General features: G+C 49.4%; 1 protein-coding gene and 1 pseudogene across 2 annotated transcripts; both read right to left on the reverse strand.

Annotated features, from left to right (window-relative positions):
* Nucleotides 1–6,625: 6,625 nt before the first annotated feature.
* LOC123440198 lies at nt 6,626–7,216 on the reverse strand. Its single transcript, XM_045116769.1, has one exon. The coding sequence runs from the start codon at nt 7,137–7,139 to the stop codon at nt 6,825–6,827; it is 315 nt and encodes a 104-aa protein (XP_044972704.1). The 5' UTR covers nt 7,140–7,216; the 3' UTR covers nt 6,626–6,824.
* Nucleotides 7,217–15,986: 8,770 nt separating this feature from the next.
* LOC123440199 lies at nt 15,987–18,354 on the reverse strand (annotated as a pseudogene). The gene is made up of 3 exons (XR_006630299.1): nt 17,947–18,354; nt 16,627–17,763; nt 15,987–16,540 (listed from the first exon to the last, which is right to left on the reverse strand). The product of XR_006630299.1 is annotated as an uncharacterized LOC123440199 (transcript).
* Between the last annotated feature and the right edge of the window lie 435 nt (nt 18,355–18,789).

Consider the following 18,789-nt stretch of genomic DNA (forward strand, 5'->3'; position numbering starts at 1 on the left):
CTCCGCAACAAGCGGTGGTGCCGCGGCGGCCGCAAAACCCGACGTGGAAAACTTCTTCGACCAGTTCGATCTCAATGATGGAGATTTTGAGGATGTAGAGATTGATGAGGAAGACCTTGAGATTCAAGAAAGTGTCCGGTGCCTTGCCCTAGCCAGGGTTCATGCCGAGAAGAACTTCGGTCAATCTGCCTTCTACAAGGATATGCGGGCGGCATGGAACACGACGCAGGGCGTGAGGTTTTGGTCTGTTGGTCCTAATAGATTCGTCGTCAAGGCCTCGTGCCTGGGGATTGGGAACGCATCATTACGTAAGGTCCATGGCTGTTCCGTAACTGGGTTGTGCTAATCTGCCCGTATGATGGTTTCAGTAAAGCTGAGGACGTTGTGTTCGTTCATATGCCAATTTGGCTTTAGATTCACAAGCTACCAGACCCATATTGCAAGGTGAATATCGTGTAAAAACTCTTGAAGGGTGCTGGGGAGATCTTGGAGATGCGTCTGAATGGCAACATCCAAGGTGATTATGTCATGGTGAGGGTGAATCATGATATCCAACAGCCCCTTACGGAATTTGTCAGTATTGTACGCGCGAAAGAACGACAAGTTTACCTTGTTCGCTATGAGAAGTTGGCCAGGTTATGCAAGGTGTGTGGGCTAGTAGGTCATAGGAAAAGGAGTGTGGACTGGGAATACATGATGAGAAGAAACTGAAATTCGGGATTGGTTGTATGGTGATGCTCCTAATCGCTCATGTTCAGAAACTGTTCCTGTCAAGGCAGCTGGGCCTCGCCCCCCGGGGAGGGCTAAAAGCCCAAACGCCCCGTTAAGATTGACCCCGACATCATGGACACGACATCGAGTTCGGTGAAGAACCTTCGTGTCGAGATGGATGTTGATAGGGATGTGAGGAAGAGGTTAAACATGGATGCTGGTACACCGACACCTCTACTTGCTATCATCGATGGTAGTGGCATGGATATAGGGAAGGATAAATCTCCCACGAGCGACATCTCAAGCAGTAAGCATCTTAAGCTCTCGAAGGATTCTGACAAGAATGAGATATCGACGGCCTCCCCCGAGGAGGACCGTTGGACACAATGATTATACTATCATGGAACTGCGCGCGGGGGGGGGGGGGAGGGGACCGCCGGACAGTTCTGGCCCTCTCTAAAGCCAATAACCCCAAACTAATCTTTCTTTGTGAGACTAGACAAGAGGCCATGAAAGTGGAAAAGTTTGATATGGAGACTTGGTCTGAAAGGTTTCCATGGTGTGAGTAGTGATGGTAGAAGCGGTGGTCTGGCACTATTCTGGGACGAGTCCTTGACTGTAACAGTATTCTAAGCTTGCATCCAATTCATTGATGTGAGGATTGTGGAGGAAGGATCTGATATTCCGCGGGAAAGTACCTTCGTCTATGGTGAGCCGTGAGAGGAAAATAGGCAGCGTATGTGGGATCACTTATGTCGTCTCTCGGCTGTCTCACAGGAGCCATGGTTTGTTTGTGGCGATTACAATGAAGCACCGTGGCAGCATGAGCACCTCATGAGGATGATGTGGGCTAAAATTCAAATGTCGGCCTTCATAGACAACCTCTTGACGTGTGAGCTGGAGGAGCTCGGTTTTTGTGGTCTGCCATACACATACAATAACGGACGGGAAAACACTCGCAATGTCCAGGTCCGCTTGGACCGGGCGTCTGCGGATGAAGCTTGGTTGGATGTCTTTCCAGTGGCACGTGTTTTTCACCTCGCCATGTCGTGCTCAGACCACAACCCCCTCTTGCTAAAACTTGAGGGTGTTACTGAGTAGAGAAGACGTCATTCTGTTCCGAGCTATGAAATAATGTGATGGCTTTCCTGACCGGTTTTATCAATGGAATTGGGCGGTGCTCAAGGATGAAATTGTTGCTGCGTCCAAGACTTCTTTGTCACGGGGATTATGTCATATGGGGTGAAAACACGGCGATAGTGCTTATCCCAAAAGTTCCTCACCCGAAGGAGTTCAAGGATTTTTGGCCAATTAGATTATGTAATGTGGTGTACAAAGTTGTCTCCAAATGTATGGTGAATAGGTTACGATCCTTCCTCATAGAGCTTATATATGAAAACCAGAGTGACTTCATTCCAGGAAGGCTCATATGTGATAACTCTATCATTGCGTTCGAATGTATTCACCATATACAGTCACTCAAGAATAACTCACCAACTTTATGTGCTTACAAGTTGGACTTATCTAAGGCCTATGATCGAGTTTATTGGGATTTTTTGGAGAAGGCATTGGACAAATGGGGCTTCTCGCAGCACTGGATTTCTCGCATGATGACATGCATTACCTCGGTAAAATATTCAGTGAAGTTCAATGGAAAATTGTTGGAGGCCTTCTCCCCATCCAAGGGATCCGTCAAGGTGATCCGTTATCACCCTTCATATTCCTCTTTGTAGCCGACGCTCTTTCATCTCTGATTAATAAGGCTATGCGGGAGGAAGGACTCCAAGGGGTGAAAATATGCAAAACTGCTCCTGAAATATCTCATCTCCTATTTGCGCGCGACTCACTCCTATTTTTCCATGCGTCACATCAGCAAGTAGTCTTGGTTAAAGGTTCGTTGAACACTTACATGACGGCGTCTGGCCAGCTGATTAACCCGTCGAAGTGCTCCATCCTATTTTCAGATCATTGCTTACCTAGTGTGGTTCAGGACATGAAGAGTGTGTTGGAGATAACCCAATAGGTTTTTTTAACCCAAGTACTTGGGTCTTCCGGTTCCTGAGGGGAGAATGCACAAAGGAATTTTTGAAACACTCGAGGAATGTTTAAGAAAAAAAATTATTGATTGGAGTGAGCAATATACCTCTTGAGGAAACAAGGAGATCCTTATCAAGTCGGTAGCTCAGGCCATCCCAACTTATGTCATGAGTGTGTTTAAACTCCGAGCCTCAACCTATGATGAGCTAACACGTATGATCCGTCAGTATTGGTGGGGTGTTGATAATGGGAAGAAGAAAATGGCTTGGATGAGTTGGGACAAGTTGCAGCTTCCTAAGTCCATGGGGGCATGGGTTTTAGGGATATGAGGGCCTTTAATCAGGCCTTGCTAGCGAGACAGGCCTGGAAACTGTTAGACTCGTGAGACAGTTTGTGTGCACGCTTACTGAAGGCAAAGTATTTTCCTTCAGGTCATCTGCTTGACACGGTCTTCCCTGGTAATGGCTCCGTAGTTTGGAAGGGTATTCTACATGGCGTGGAGCTGTTGAAAAAGGGTATTGTCTGGCGTGTGGGCAACGGTACTTCAACTCGCACATGGAGGGACACCTGGATCCCGCGACCCTATTCCTTTCGGCCCACCACTCCGAAGGGTACCTGTCGGTTTAACCATGTGTCTGACTTCTTGGATGGCAATTAAGCATGGAGAATTGACCGAATGCGACGATCCTTTTGGGCGATGGATGTGGATCACATCGTGAAAATCAGAACATCACCTAGACAATGGTGAGATTTTCTATCTTGGTTCCCTGAAAAAGGTGGCATGTTCACGGTGAAAAGTGCATATCGGTTAGTCACACAAGATCATAACATGAACAACTCAGCGGGTGTATCAAGCACTAAGGATGACTATCGCACACTATGGAATTGTGTATGGAAGTCGGCCGTCCGTCAGAAAATGAAGATCACCGCTTGGAAGGTGGTGACCGGGACACTACCTACACAATAGTGCAAGTGGTACAGACACCTCTCTACATGATCGACATGCCTTTGTGCGGTGTAGAAGAGGAGAGAACCTTCCATGCGTTGATTTCATGTTTGCAAGCTCGAGTTCTTTGGGTAAATATGCGACGGAGGTGGCCTCTTACAGGTGATGACCTTCTCATTGATAACGGAAAGGAGTGGTTCATGAACTTGTTGAGTACGTCCTCTGATGAAGTTCGTGATATGATGATCATGTTAATATGGCGGATTTGGCATTTGCGCAATGATAGGATCCATGGGAAGGACACCCCACCCGTTTGTGCCACGGTTGAGTTTCTGGATAGCTACTATAAATTCATCATGCTTGCTGGGAGGTACTCGCATGAGGAAATCTTGAAAGGGAAGATGTCTATCTCGGCCCTTGATATGCCTCCTCACAGGGAGACGAAACCTCCGGTTCCCTCGCCTGCACCGTCCCCACACATGGTGGCTCTCTCGGTCGATGGCTCCTTCCGGGAGGACGATGGCTCTGCGGCGGCGGGCATGGTTCTCAGAGATAACGAAGGGTTGATTATATTTGCGGTATATTGGTTCATATTCCACTGTAATGACCCATTGAAAGCGGAACTACATGCAATCATGCAAGGCATGGCGTTGGCGATTCAACACTCCAACCATCCAGTGGTTCTACAGTCGGACTCTTCCGAAGCTCTTTCAAGTTTGTCTAATTATGCATTGATACGTTCGGCGTATGGTGAGTTAGTTCTAGAGATTAAGGAACTTTTTGATAGTAGGGAGTTTTTTCCTCTGAAAATTAGTCATACTCAAAATAGAGTTGCCGATCGGTTGGCCAATTATAGCCGGTCTGAGCGAGCCACCGCCATATGATTGGGCTCGGTTCCATCATGTATTGAGGATTTGTGGGATCTCGACTGTAACTCTATCAAATTGCAATAAAAACTTCCTTACCCCCGAAAAAAAAGAGAATGAACGGTTCCGGCTATAGAAACCCATGGATAGTCACGCATCTAGAGTATCCTGTAAATAGTGGGCAATCTACAGTGCTATGTTGCTGCTATATTTGATCTGGGCCGTCCTTTCTTGATCCAACGGTCATGTTATAGCGTAACATGCTATGGATATGTCACTGTTGTCCATTTGTTTGGTTATGCACTTTTTGTTTATTGTCTCAAATTTTAGCTTAAAGTGATGTATATTTGCAGCACCACTAGCGGCTGCCCAAAATTCTTTTGATGTGGTAGGAACCCATCCGCAGGTGTGAACTTTCACCGCCACCACGCTGCCTCACCCGGCCTCTCGGCTCTGGCCCAGCCGCCGTCGCCGCCGCCCCATCGGCCACCGTGAATCTTGCCGTCCCTCAATGATATCTGCCACGTCGCCTTCAACCCACCGAGCTCACAACGCGGTTGCCCCATCCCACCCCTCGGTGTCTTCCGCCCCGTCCCGCCGTCGTCCCTAATTCCGTTGTTACTGCGGCGGTCCTCATCGAGCTCCTCTATGTGAACTTCCCTGCTATCAGATTCCGTCATCACTAACTCCGTCCTCGTCAAGCTCCTCTCTGCCATTGGATCGTCATGTTTTGTATGGTTCTCAATTTCAACTTTTTAGGCCCCAATTTACCGTTGAAATATGAGATGGGCTTCCATAAGAAAATTTAAAAAAATCTCTAAGGATGCATGTAGGTGTTCGAATGATAAGGGGTGGTGAAAAGTTTAGTCCCACCTTGCGAGCGCTAGTGGAGAAGGAGTTGGACCTGTTTGTAAGGATCTCTCTTCCACATGCTATTCGAGCATGAGAAGAGAAGATGGCCTCCCGCACTCCTCCTTCGTCGCCCTCCACGCCACGGCTCGTCACACCACGCCGCGGGTTGCGTGATTGAGCCGAGCCGACCTCATACCTACGCGCTTATTTTTTCCGATCAGGAACGAAGAATATGTACCGATGCTCCTCCCAACCCTAGCCGTCACGAACGGATCACATCTGCTCCACGCGCTCTTCCTTTTGTTGCTGCTACCGTCAGCGTCTCCGTCCCATTCACCGCGTACACGGTCGAGGGAGAGCAGTTCTTCGAAACCCCGCCTCTTCGACAGGGACGAAGCCAACATGCAAACATAGGAGGGGGGGGGGGGCAAGTTTGTTTATGAAGGGAGCAAAGTTCATATGAAATGTTTTTTTTGGTTACAATAACCACCATAATAGTAGAAAAATCAATTTGTTAGGGGGGGTCTAGCCCCCCCTTGCCCCCCCTAGAATCATCCCTGCTCTTCGGATCCTGTACGGGAGAGGGGCGATTAGATTTTTGGGGAGCGACTACGCGACTGCTCCCCTCTGTTCGTCGCCTTCGTCATCGTCATGTCTTCACCAACGATGCCGACCGCATCGCCCTCGAGAAGGCCGAAGCCGACAAGAAGGCGGACGAGGTAACTGTCGCCGCCACTGCTGCTGCTACGGGCAACTGTCCGATCGAAGGGTATAACTCGTTTATCCCGTTCATGTCTATTTTAGTCTTAACAGTACTAACCATATCCATAGATGTCTCTACTATATGTGTAGTAAATGCTAGTATGCTTCGTAATCAGTATGTCATTAATCTAGTCAATCTTTGATAGTGATTATCTCATTGATTAATTTAATAAAAAAATTACCTATTTACTCAATATTTACATCATCTGTTATGGCAAAAAAAATGTGTTCCCAAAAAACTTCTCTCTTGGCATCAATTTTTTACATCATCTTGGAGATGTTTTTACTGTTGTTTTATTGATGCTCTTCAAGTCGTTTATCGTTACATTCGCTGAAAATGTCCCTTGCGACGGTTCTGAATGCAAAAAGAAACCGCAACGCAAGAAAATGGATGACAAAACATTCGGTCGAAACGAGTGAAGATTGAAGGCGGGCGATCCCGAGAACAATAGAAGCAGATAAATTCGGCCGCGATCAGCCCCGTTTCGATAAAATCAAATCAAGTAGTAGTACGTATACATGAGTAACACGACAGTAAAACACACGAGACCAAACGCCCGTTGAATCCCACATCAAGCGAGTATAGAATACAATGTTCCCTCCCATCCCGGGGACGGCATCGGGAGCAGAGCAGAGCAGCGGCGTCGGCGCTATCTCCTGGCGTGCGCGGCGCCGGCGGGCTGGTCGCAGGAGAAGACCTGCTTCGGGAGCCGCCACGCCTCCGCTGCGCCGAAGCACATGTCGTCCAGCGCCTCGCTGCGGCACCACCGGCACCTCCCTCCGCCGCCGATCGCCAAGCACTTGCCGCGCGTGGCCAGATCCCGGCACCCCGCCTCTGCCCTCCCAGACCCGGCAGCAGCCTTGCCCTTGCCTTTGCCCGCCGCAGCGGCGGCTACCGGCGCAGCCCCCGAGCAGACCAGGAGCAGCGCGAGCAGCACCAGCGCCGCGGATCTGGCCCTGGCCATGAGGTGAGAAACAGAGACGGTCTGGAGCGGTCGAGTATCGGACAGGCGGACGGCAGTCTAGATATTTGGACTCCAGATCGCGAGTCGGACGGTGGGCCTCTCCTCTCTTTGACGGGAAAATGAAGTTGACGCCTTTTCTCCTCCAGGCTTCCAACATTTGGGCCGGCGTACCCAACGATTGGCTTGGCTATGACTTATTTAGCTGTGAATTTTCCCTCAAAAAAGAAAAAGAGCGAGCTGTGAATTGCCTAAAAAAAAAGTGAATAGCCTAAAAAAATAGTTGCGAATTCCCCATTCCTCAAAAAAGGAAAAAGCTGTAAATTCTCCCCTAAAAAAAAACAAAAACCTGTGATTTCTCAAAAAAAAGAGCAAGTTCACCGTCTTTTTTTTGTTTCTGGACACTTAGGACTTTTGAAAATCAAAAGTACAAACACCCTTTAAAATAAGGGAAATACATTGAGGTCCCTAAGGATGATCATCTTCTTCACCTCAAACATATCGACGACTGTTGGGGAACGTTGAATGGGAAACAAAAAAAAATTCTACGCACACGAAGACCTATCATGGTGATGATCATCTATGAGAGGGAGTTTGGATCCACATACCCTTGTAGATCGCTAAGCGAAAGCGTTAATAAACGCGGCTGATGTAGTGGTACGTCTTCACGATCCGTCCCACGAACCGTCCCACGATCCGTCCCGATCAAGTGTCGAACGGACGACACCTCCGCGTTCCACACACGTACAGCTCGATGACGATCTCTGCCTTCTTGATCCAGCAAGAGAGACGGGGATGTAGATAAGTTCCCCGGTAGAGTAACGGCGCTCCGGTGGTGGTGGTGATTTATTCTTGCAGGGCTTCGCCTAAGCACCGCAGAAATCCGATCTAGAGGTGAAACTCTGTGGTATAGGCTAGAGTTGCACGTGGGAAAGTTGTGTCTCAAAAAGCCCTAAACCCTCTAGTATATATAATAGGAGGGAGGGGCTAGCCTTGAGGCTTAAGGAGAGCCTCCTTGGCTCGGCCCGAAGTGGAGGAGGGAGGAGTCCTCCTCCAATCCCACTTGGATTAGGACTCCTTCCTAAATTGCCCACCTCTTTTAGACTTTCGTCCTTTTTTCCTCATGGGTTTTCCTTGGATGACTTGCCAGCCCATTAAGCCTTATTGCGCATCCAATAAACTCACGTGGACCCCTTGGGGTATGGTGGGCCCACCCAGTGGGCCCCCGGAACCCATTCGTCACTCCCGGTACACTGTCGGTAATGCCCGAAAACCTTCCGTAATCCAAATACCAACTTCCTATATATCAATCTTCGTTTCCGGACCATTCCGGAACTCCTTGTGATATCCGAGATCTCATCCGGGACTCCGAACAAAACTTCGGTCACCAACACATATAACTCAACTATACCGAAACATCACCGAACCTTAAGTGTGCAGACCCCGTGGGTTCGAGAACTATGCCGACATGACCTGAGACACTCTCCGGTCAATAACCAATAGTGGAACCTGGATGTCCATATTGGCTCCCACATATTCTACGAAGATCTCTATCGGTTGAACCTCTATGTCAAGGATTCAGTTAATCCCGTATGTTGTTCCCTTTGTCCTTCGGTATGTTACTTGCCCGAGATTCGAACGCCGGTATCTCCATACCTAGTTCAATCTCGTTACCGACAAGTCTCTTTACTTGTTCCGTAATACAAGATCTCGTAACTAACTCCTTAGTCACATTGCTTGCAAGTCTTGTTGTGATGTTGTATTCCGAGTGGGCCCCGAGATACCTCCCCGTCACACGGAGTGACAAATACCAGTCTTGATCCATGCCAACCCAACATACACCTTTGGAGATACCTGTAGAGCACCTTTATAATCACCCAGTAACGTTGTGACGTTTGATACACACAAGGTATTCCTCAAGTGTTCGGGAGTTGCATGATCTCATGGTCATAGGAACAGATACATTGACATGCAGAAAAACAGTAGCAATAAACTGACACAATCATATGCTACGTTTATAGTTTGGGTCTTGTCCATCACATCATTTTCCTAATGATGTGATCTCGTTATCAAGTGACAACACTTGCCTATGGCTAGGAAACCTTGACCATCTTTGATCAACGAGCTAGTCAACTAGAGGCTCACTAGGGACAGTGTGATGTCTATGTATCCACACATGTATTTGAGTTTCCAATCAATACAATTCTAGCATGGATAATAAATGATTGTCATGAACACGGAAATATAACAATAACCAATTTATTATTGCCTCTAGGGCATATTTCCAACAATTACGTGTTGCTGCTACTTCCTCTCTGTTGTCGGAGCTAGACAATTGTTGTTGGTTGTGAACTGAAGCTGACTTGGCCATGGTCCTAACGTACCTTTGTCCTAGAGAAGAAACCGTCGAAGCCGTCACCATCGAAAGATCAACCGATCCACTATCCCAACATCGCCCCGTTTTCAAAAACCCATCGCAACATCCAAAAAGACCGCATGCATCGCGTTGCAGCAGATGCCACACCAAAGTGACAAAGAGGAGGCTGGCAGTAGCGGAGACAGGGGGACCAGCAGGGGCCCTGCCCCCCATAATGTCACTGATTTATGCCTAATAGTAGTCTAAACAATGATGTTTTTGCTGTTAAAATAGTGTATTTTAGTGGACTGGCCCTCCCCAAGGATGTTTAGCAACGTTCGCCCCTCCCCATTCGATTTTCCTGGCTCCGCCACTGGAGGCCGGAGGACAAAAGGACAAAGGGAAGCCACGGTTATCACTACATCGACAAACCCTAACTTCACCGATGAGAGAGATTGTTGGTAATCTATGCCAATGAGCCATCGAAGCCACCCCAACCCACATCACTAAGATGGGAGGCTCGAGGAAACTTTATTCTCCAGATCGACTCCACCACATAACCATACTAAAAGCTCCAAAGTAGGGAAAACATATCCGATAGAATTGGGTTTCCAGCACTCCCACTGTGACAGCTCGATGCCGACGTTCCAGAAGATTCCCCTTTCTTTCCGTTTTCGTCGTGTGGGTATTTTCCTTTGTCGCATCATCATCACATCATTCACATCATCTGCATTGCATCGACGTCTTCGTTGCCGCCCGTTTTCAAAACTTGCATCCGTTGTTAGTTGCCGGTTCTCGTCGTTTTCCGTTCTGAGTCCGACCGCACACGCACGCGCCCGCGGCACCGTCGAAACCCTGTTTTTAAAGTGTGCGTAAAACTTTCTCTGATTGGGTTGAGATTTGACGTGCGGTGTTATTTTAATATAGGTAGGCCGCCTGTCAAGTTTCGTCGCAATCGGAGACCGTCTGGTACCCGAACGGTCGCCCGTAGCGACACCGTATTCGGGCTACCGTCGGACGTTTGTCGGTGTTTTCAAATACGTCGCCTGGTGCCCGTTTCCCCCTCGTCTTAGCCCATCTACACATCCCATTAGTGCCACCTAGCCACATCCTCCGTTCGTGGTCGTCGGATCGCGATCGGACGGACGAGGTCCACCCACCATAGCCCAACCCTATATAAGCACCACCCCATGAAGAGTCCTCTCTCACTCCACTAGGGTTCCCCCTAGTCATTTTTGCAGCCACCCCCCTAGAAAAATCCCACCTACTAGCTCCACCTCCTCTCTCCCCGAAATCCAATCTCAGGTCAGATCTGGACCATTGGATATCCATCCAAAGGCCTAGATTTGCCCAAAAATCCCACCTACCGGACAATGTCCACTCTAGTGGACAATGTCCGGGCGACCACAGGGGATTCTCCCTCTCCCCGAGCTCCTCCCGCAGGAGCACGCCCTGCCTGCCCGAGAGCCTCCCACTGGTCGCCGCGCCGCCGCCGGCTGCCTTGGCCGTCGGGGCCCCCTCCTCGCCGCCCCGATTTGCAGCGCCGCTCCTCCCTGCTGGAGCCCCAACCGCGCCGCCATCCATCATCCTCCTACCGAGGCTTCCCCGCTCGCCGCCAAGGCCTTGTCGCGTTCCGCCCTAAGCCCCCGCGCCGGATGCAACCTCGCCGGCCGGATCTACCGCCCCCGCCGTCCCTCGGCCACCCCTGCCGGTGCCTCGCCCTGCCTCACCTCCTGCTCGCCGAAGCTGCCCTCCATGGTCTCGTGCTCGTGGAGGAGCACGGGAGGGCCGAGCCGTGCCCAGCCTGGACGTTGACCGCCTCGCCCCGCCTGGGCCTTCCCAGTGCCGCGGCCCACCAGCGGCCCAGCACCAGCGTCCGACCGGTTGTGTCCTTTCGGCCCAGGAGCCCCGCGGCCCATCTCCTCCTTCCACGAGAACGGCCCCGAGCCCCAAGGTGAGCTCTATTCCCCGCCCCAGCGTTTTTTTGCTATGTTGCGCTGCCTGCTTAGGCCCGTTAGGCAGATTCGGCCCGATAGGTTCTTATTAGATTTTTTTTCGGCTTAGTTAAATTTCAGAGTTTAGGCGCATATTAATTCGTCCGTAACTTTTTACCCGTGTGTCGGATCGGAGCGAGTAGTATATGTATTTCGCGTAGTTTCTCGTGTAGAACACGTTGGCGCTACTTGCATATTTGTTTGACGCCGTTTAGCATGCCGAATGCATCGTTTGGCGTGCTGTCCCATTAGGTTTAGTCGCGTATTTAATTTTCCGCGCGTGTTCCAAGTGCTCGTATGCCGTATTAGGAATGCCCATGTTTTAGGAACCTATTTTCCATGTATTTTAGAGCGTACATTTGTATTTTTGCGTGTAGGGAATTGCCTCTAGTTTATTTTTCTGTATATAGGTTATTTTCATGCATTTATGTGTGGCTTTATTTTTGTTGTGCAACCCCACATATTTTATATGTTTTCGGGGTAGAAAAATCCATGGGATTTTTCTGTGCAATTAGTTTTAGCTTTTGAGCAAATTAGTTCGCGCGATATTTTGCCGTGATTCCCTTTTGTTTATTTCGTCGGATTTATTCCGTGCTTCGTTTGACGGAGTTGTCACCTAGAGAGTTGATCTTGGATGTTTTTGTCTAGCCCCTGGTAATTTTAGTTGCAATAGAAATGCATATTTAGGTGTGTTTTGATTGCCCTCAAGTTGCTAGAAATAGTGCTGTTTTGGACGTGCTGAAATATTTCTAAGTCTGGAATCTGTTATATTTTGTTGCTGTCTTGTCTTGCTTCTATCTTGTGATCTGTGGCTCTTTTGAGGTTGGTCCAATGGAGTTAGTTGTACCCCTTGTGCTTCTCTAGCATGCTGTAAATTTTCATGCCATTTGGAGACCTGTAGCTATAGGTTTTGCTGCTGTCAATATGGCTTCAGATCGAAAACTGCACTTTCATGAGGTGTAATTTTCACTAAGTCTGAAATAGTGTGTGAGATGCCATTTTGTGTCTTCTTTCCCTAGTGACGCATGATGCCATGCTAGTTATTGTTAGTTGTTTGTAGTAGTGAGTCTTGCCCTCTTTCGTTCCATGCCTTGTTTGAGTTTATCGGAGTTGTGTAGCTCGTAGTTGTGGGGCGTAGAAAATGCTATATGGCTGATTTTGGCAGATTGTAGTGATTTCTTGTTTTGCTCGTAGTTGTTGAACCGTAGCTCCGATTTGATCGTGTCCTACATGAAACTTGCTTAGAATCTCGTGTAGTTTCATTTTCTCTTGCTGGTTGCATGCGTTGAAGTGCTCGTAGCCGCTGTTGCACACATATTGCATTCATGCCATCATATCTTGCGGTGCTTGTAACTTTTGATTCGTAGCTCCGTTGGAGATGTTCTCTATGTGTAGATTGCTTGAAATGACGCGTAGAATCACGTGAACCTATTTGTTTTGCTGTTTAACAACTAATTAAATGTGTTAGTACATATCTGGTCAGAATTGTAAATTAACATGTGAGGTCGTTTCGGAGATGCTATATGTCATTTCCGACCTCATTTAAAATGCCTAGATAGGTAGATTAGTTACGCTTCACCTCTTGCCATGTGTAACCACATTTAATATTGCCATGTATTTAATCGGGATAGAACTAAATAATTAACGTGGAGTTTCGTCAATATGCAACTCGTTGCATATTGAACTTCACTTAATGTGTAGTGTTTGATTGTGTGAATTGTCATACCGTGACTTGCATATATTCAGCTGCTCATGCATCATATGTGTTGTGCATCGTGTGGTGAATATCGGTGTTTATGCTTGTTTCCGGTTTCCTCCGTCTCGATAGAGTTCCGCAAGCGTGTCGGATGTGAGGACCCGTTCGACTACGTCGGTTCGTCTGCTTCACGGAGTCATTCTTCTTCCAAGCGGGATCTCAGGCAAGATGATCATTTCCCCAGATACCATTACTATCATTGCCATGCTAGTCATTTCGATGCTGTCGATTATGTCTCGTTGCCTACCACCTGTTAAATATTAGCCTCTCGACAATGCCATGAAAACCTTCAACCTGTTCAACCTAGCAAACCACTGATTGGCTATGTTACTGCTTGCTTAACCCTGTTGATAGCGTTGCTAGTTGCAGGTGCAGTTGCTTTCATGTGAAAACATGGGTTCCTTGTTATATCACCATATTAATGCTATTTAATTTAGTGCACCTATATACTTGGTAAAAGGTGGAGGGCTCGGCCTTTCTAGCCTGGTGTTTTGTTCCACCTTTGCCCCCTTAGTTTCGGCTACCGGTGTTATGTTCCATAATTGAGCGCTCCTAACACGATCGGGGTTGTTATGGGGACCCCTTGATAATTCGTTTTAGATTAAAGCTGGTCTGGCAAGGCCCAACTTTGGTACTACATTTGCCTAAACACCTAATAAAATTGCATAGGGACTTTCCGGACCCCGAGGATAATTTAATCAACCCCCGGGCCAGTGCTCCTCATGAGTGTTGGTCCCACCTGAGCGATGTCCGGCGCCCCTCTGGTCACCCGGAGGTTTAGCGATCCCGACGTCTAGCTCATCCGCCGTGTCCTGAGAACGAGGTACGCGACTCCTATCGGGATCGTCGACACGTCGGGCGGCCTTGCTGGATTAGTTTTACCTTTGACGAGATATCTTGTGCATCGGGATTCCGGGGATGCTTTGGGTAATCTCAGAGTTGAGGTTTTCCACTAGGGAATCCGACAAGATCGCGAGCTTCATGATTGAGGATTTCTATGCGGCTTGTGGTAATTTGTGATGGACTAGTTGGAGCACCCCTGCAGGGTTAAATCTTTCGGAAAGCCGTGCCCGCGGGTATGTGGCACCGTGGAAGCTTTGTTTAACACTGGTTCTAGATAACTCAAAGTTAATTAATTAAAATATGTCAACTGTGTGCGTAACCGTGACTGTCTCTTTCGTGAGTTCTTTCTCCGATCGAGGACACGGTGGGGTTATGTCTGACGTAGGTAGGTGTTCAGGATCATACATTTGGTCATCAGTAGTTCACGTCCATTTTGCGTAGATCTTCCCCCTCTTTATTCTTGTATTCGTAAGTTAGCCACCTCATACATATGCTTAGCCGCTGCTGCAACCTCACCACTTAACCATGCCTCACCTAATAAGCTTTGCTAGTCTTGATACCTTTGGAAATGAGATTGCTGAGTCCCCTGTGGCTCATAGATTACTACAACACCAGTTGCAGGTACAGGTAAAGGTTACTTGACGCGAGCGCGTTGATTGTTCATTTGGAGTTGCTTCTTCTTCTTCTTCTTCATCGATCTAGGATGGGTTCCAGGTCGGCAGCCTGGGATAGCAAGGATGGACGTCATTCTTATTTTTCTCGTTTGTTTTCGTCCGTAGTCGGACCCTGCTCTTACTCTTGATGATTATGTAATGTACTGATGTGACTCTGATGTAGCTTGTGGCGAGTGTAAGCCAACTCTGTATATATATCTCTTCTTTTCAGTACATGTACTTGTAACGATATCCATTCTTGCGACACGACGAGATGCGCTTCTATCCCTGACGAGGCCTTCGTGCCAAATTGAGGATATGGTCGCATCTTGGGTGTGACACCCACACCGGTGGAGGAGCAGGGAAGGAGGCCAAGGACTTATTGGTGGGTGAGGACTGGTTGCATGGTGAGCCCAAGAATCTCCTCTCTAGGGTTTGAGGAGGATCTTCGTTATAATATAAGGAAAAACATCTTTCTAATATACAATATATTGAAGGGAACTATGCAGTAGCCTAGTGTCCAAGGGTCACAGTGACGAACCCTGCATCCAGAATTCGATTCCCATCGGGATCGAATATCTGGCGCCTCACCCGGGCGGAGTTTTTCTATAATAGAATATCCTGAATGCTAGTGTATATAGTATAAATAAGAAAATCTTAGTTAAGAGGGTTCATGTAAAGAACATGTTCCAAATCACGATCGATTCCCTTTTCAAAACCTGCTGTAGCAGCTCGTGCTCTTTTTGCATGCCATAAATGGTCCACAAAAAAGAAGATTCCTAGAACAAAATGAGAAGTCGATAACCAAGTTTTAGAGACATAATTAACTGCATTGATCTCGGTCGCTACGCCACCCACGGAATTTAAAGAGCTTAAAGGAGCGTGGGTCATATATTCTGCCGAGCGTCGTTCTTGCCAAGGTTGTATGTCTTTTTTCAACCTACTCAAGTCCAAACCGTTGTGGCCCCTTAGAGGTTCTAACCATGGAGCACGAAGGTCCCAAAAACGCATAGTTCCTCCTCCAAAGATAACCTCCCTAGTTGGGGAACGCATTAGATATCGAATATCCTGAATGCTAGTGTATATATTCAAAATTATCCTTCTCTACGTCCATTAAGGAGGAGGGGAAACTCTGGATACCTTTGTGACCATGTAGCAATCATACTATGTATTCCTCTTTTTAACTAATGAAGTAAAACAAATATTTTGCCTCCGTTTCAAAAAGGAAAAATATTGTTCTTAAGATAATGTCAAAAAGGTTTGTCATCATTCTTGTTCCTCAAGTGGATGCTAGGAACGTTCTTTCACACCGTTGTATACAATATGTTTCTTCTTCATCTTCTTTTATCAAAAAGAAAAACAATAAATTTTTTTTTTGTCTCTCAAGGGTCGAACAATGCAGCGACACAATCACGTCATAAAGTAAAGTAAACCAACTGCGGGTCAATGGCCTTGGGAATGGCCCTAGCCGGAGCGTCATCCAGGCCAGCGTTGAGCAGGGAGTCGGCCAGGTTCCGTGCAAACGCCATGTAGCTTTGGTAATCGAGCTCTGCTTTGACTTCTCCGCTATGTGACTCCAGTGCAGCAGCACTAGCTGTGGTGGTATCGGCGACCCCGTTGTTCGGCACGACGCGGCTGTACAGCCAGTCCCCGGATTTCCAGTCGAAGGTGTAGAGCGGCAGAAACCGGTGGCCGAAACTGGCGACGAAGTCTATGGCCTCCAGCACGAACTCCGCCTCGCGCGTCGACGTGTAGTACGCCAGGCTCACACGCGTCCACCCTGGTCGCACTCCGTGATAGCCCTGCATGGATCGATCCATCAGAGTTGTCCAAATTAATCCGTAGGTGTAGAGAAATACTACTAGTAAAACTGTTTAGTTTTGGTTACCATCTCGACGGCGGATTTGATGGCTTTGGCTCGCGCCGGTGTGATGCCGAGCAGACGGTGGCCGTAAGGCCCCGCGCGCCTGCACGCCGAACAGGTCGTTCAGCAGCTTCGTCACGAACCGGCAGTGCAACTGCGGCCTCGCCGCCCCCAGCTCCTTGTTCTCGTCGACAACCGGAGGATGCACCACGAAGGAGAGCACCGGGAGCCGGCCTGCGGTGGTGCCGGGGTCGCCGCCGAGCAGGAGCCGCAGGTTCGGGTTGGCGGCCGTCCGGATCCGGCCGAGGGCGAGGGAGAGCATGCGCTGCTCGCCCTCCTCGATGCACTCCGCCCCGACCCACTCCTTCACCTTGAACGCCAGCGCTGCTCGGACCTTCTGTATGATCGCCGGTGTCCCCGCGTCTTCGCGCTCCTCCGTGTCCTCGCAGTACACCGTGTCTCCGTAGGCGCTGACGTAGAGGACGGTGCCCCCGCCGCTGGTTGACGGCGCGGTGCGGCGGAGGCGGTAGAGCCGCGACGCCATCGCGAGGACGCCCGGGCTGCCGGGCCCGCCGAGGAACTTGTGCGCGCTGAGGAAGACGGCGTCGTAGCCATCCGGTTCCCCGGACCTCATGTCGATGTCGACGTAGGGCGCGCTGCATGCGAAGTCGAAGCAGGCGAAGGCGCCGTGCCGGTGCAGCAGGCGCGCCAGAGCCCGCGTGTCGGTGCGCAGCCCGGTGACGTTGCTGCACGCCGAGAAGGAGCCCAGCATGGGCCGCCCCGCGCGCTCCGGCGCTGCCAGCGCCGCCTCCAGGGCTGCCATGTCGACGAGGCCGTCGTCCTGCCGCAGCCTGATCTCCACCACCTCCGCGAGGCTCTCCCGCCACGAGAGCAGGTTGGAGTGGTGCTCGTACGGCCCGACGAACACCACCCACCGGTCGGACGGCGGCAGGACCTCCAGGACCCTCGACCGCAGCGTGGGAGGGACGGCCATGCCGGTCACCTCCTGGAGGCGCTTGATGGCGGCGGTGCAGCCCGTGCCGCAGAAGAGCAGCACGTCCTGTGGGCCGCCTCCCAAGCTGCGCTTCACGTACCACACCGCATCCTCAGCCAGCCTGCTCGTGTGCATGCCCACGTAGCTGTCCACCGTGTGCGTGTTGCCTACACCGTCCATGCACACATAAGTACACGTCACTATTTTTTAACAATACAGACGCAAACATTTATATATATATATATATATATATATATATATATATATATATATATATATACACGCATTAATTATACGGAAGAAGTTGTAAGAAAGAGTAAGCAGAATACGTATTTGTTAATGGCGCGCACCGTAATACGGGAGAAGGTTCCGCTCCACGAACTGCTCGATGAAGAGCAGGCAGCGGCCGGACGCCGTGTGGTCGGCGTACGTGATGCGGCGAGTCCCGAACGGCGACGCGAACTCTGCTTCCGCGCCGATGATCTGTGACCTGAGCCACTCGAGCTTCACTGCGGCGTCGTCGTCCGTCTCATCGTTGCTTCCCTCACCGTCACCGAGCACAAGATCGTCGAACGGGAGGACATCAGCATTTGATGCAGGAGATGTGGCACCGGCAGTGCAGACAGTGTCCGTAGCAGCAGTAACAGAAATGGGCACGGGCAGCGCGGCAAGAAGAGGCATGATGGATGATACGGTAACTGATTTCTGGATAGGTTTAGTGGTGTCGACACAAACAGAAGATCGAAGATGATCGGTGAATGGATTCCGAGTGTAGAGTCATTTTGTATATATAGAGAGAGCTAAGACTACTGATGCTGGTTTAGTTTGACCTGAAGTGTTGTGCACGTCGGAGTTCGGAGTCCAGACAGGAGATGATCTGTGTGCCCCTTCCCGTAGAATTGTCAGTGGACATTTGCTGACTTGCTGTGTTGGACTCGTGCATCTGTAAGCAAGGTGGCGAGCCGTGCTAGATGGAATGGAAACAGGAAGCATGGGCAGGGTCGATTGCCCTCCGATCACTAGAAATCAAATACCACCGACGATGTTGTTGCGGCTGCGAAGCGAAACACTGCTGAAGCTAACGCCCAGACCGTGTGCTCGATGGCCTCTGATTCTGATTTCGGCTCAGTGGGCGTGCCCGGAGGCGTCGGCCGGACGCCGCGACGCGGGTTGCGTCATTCAACCAATCAAAA

The sequence above is a fragment of the Hordeum vulgare genome, chromosome 3H (assembly GCF_904849725.1).
Source record: "Hordeum vulgare subsp. vulgare chromosome 3H, MorexV3_pseudomolecules_assembly, whole genome shotgun sequence".
Lineage (NCBI taxonomy): Eukaryota > Viridiplantae > Streptophyta > Magnoliopsida > Poales > Poaceae > Hordeum > Hordeum vulgare.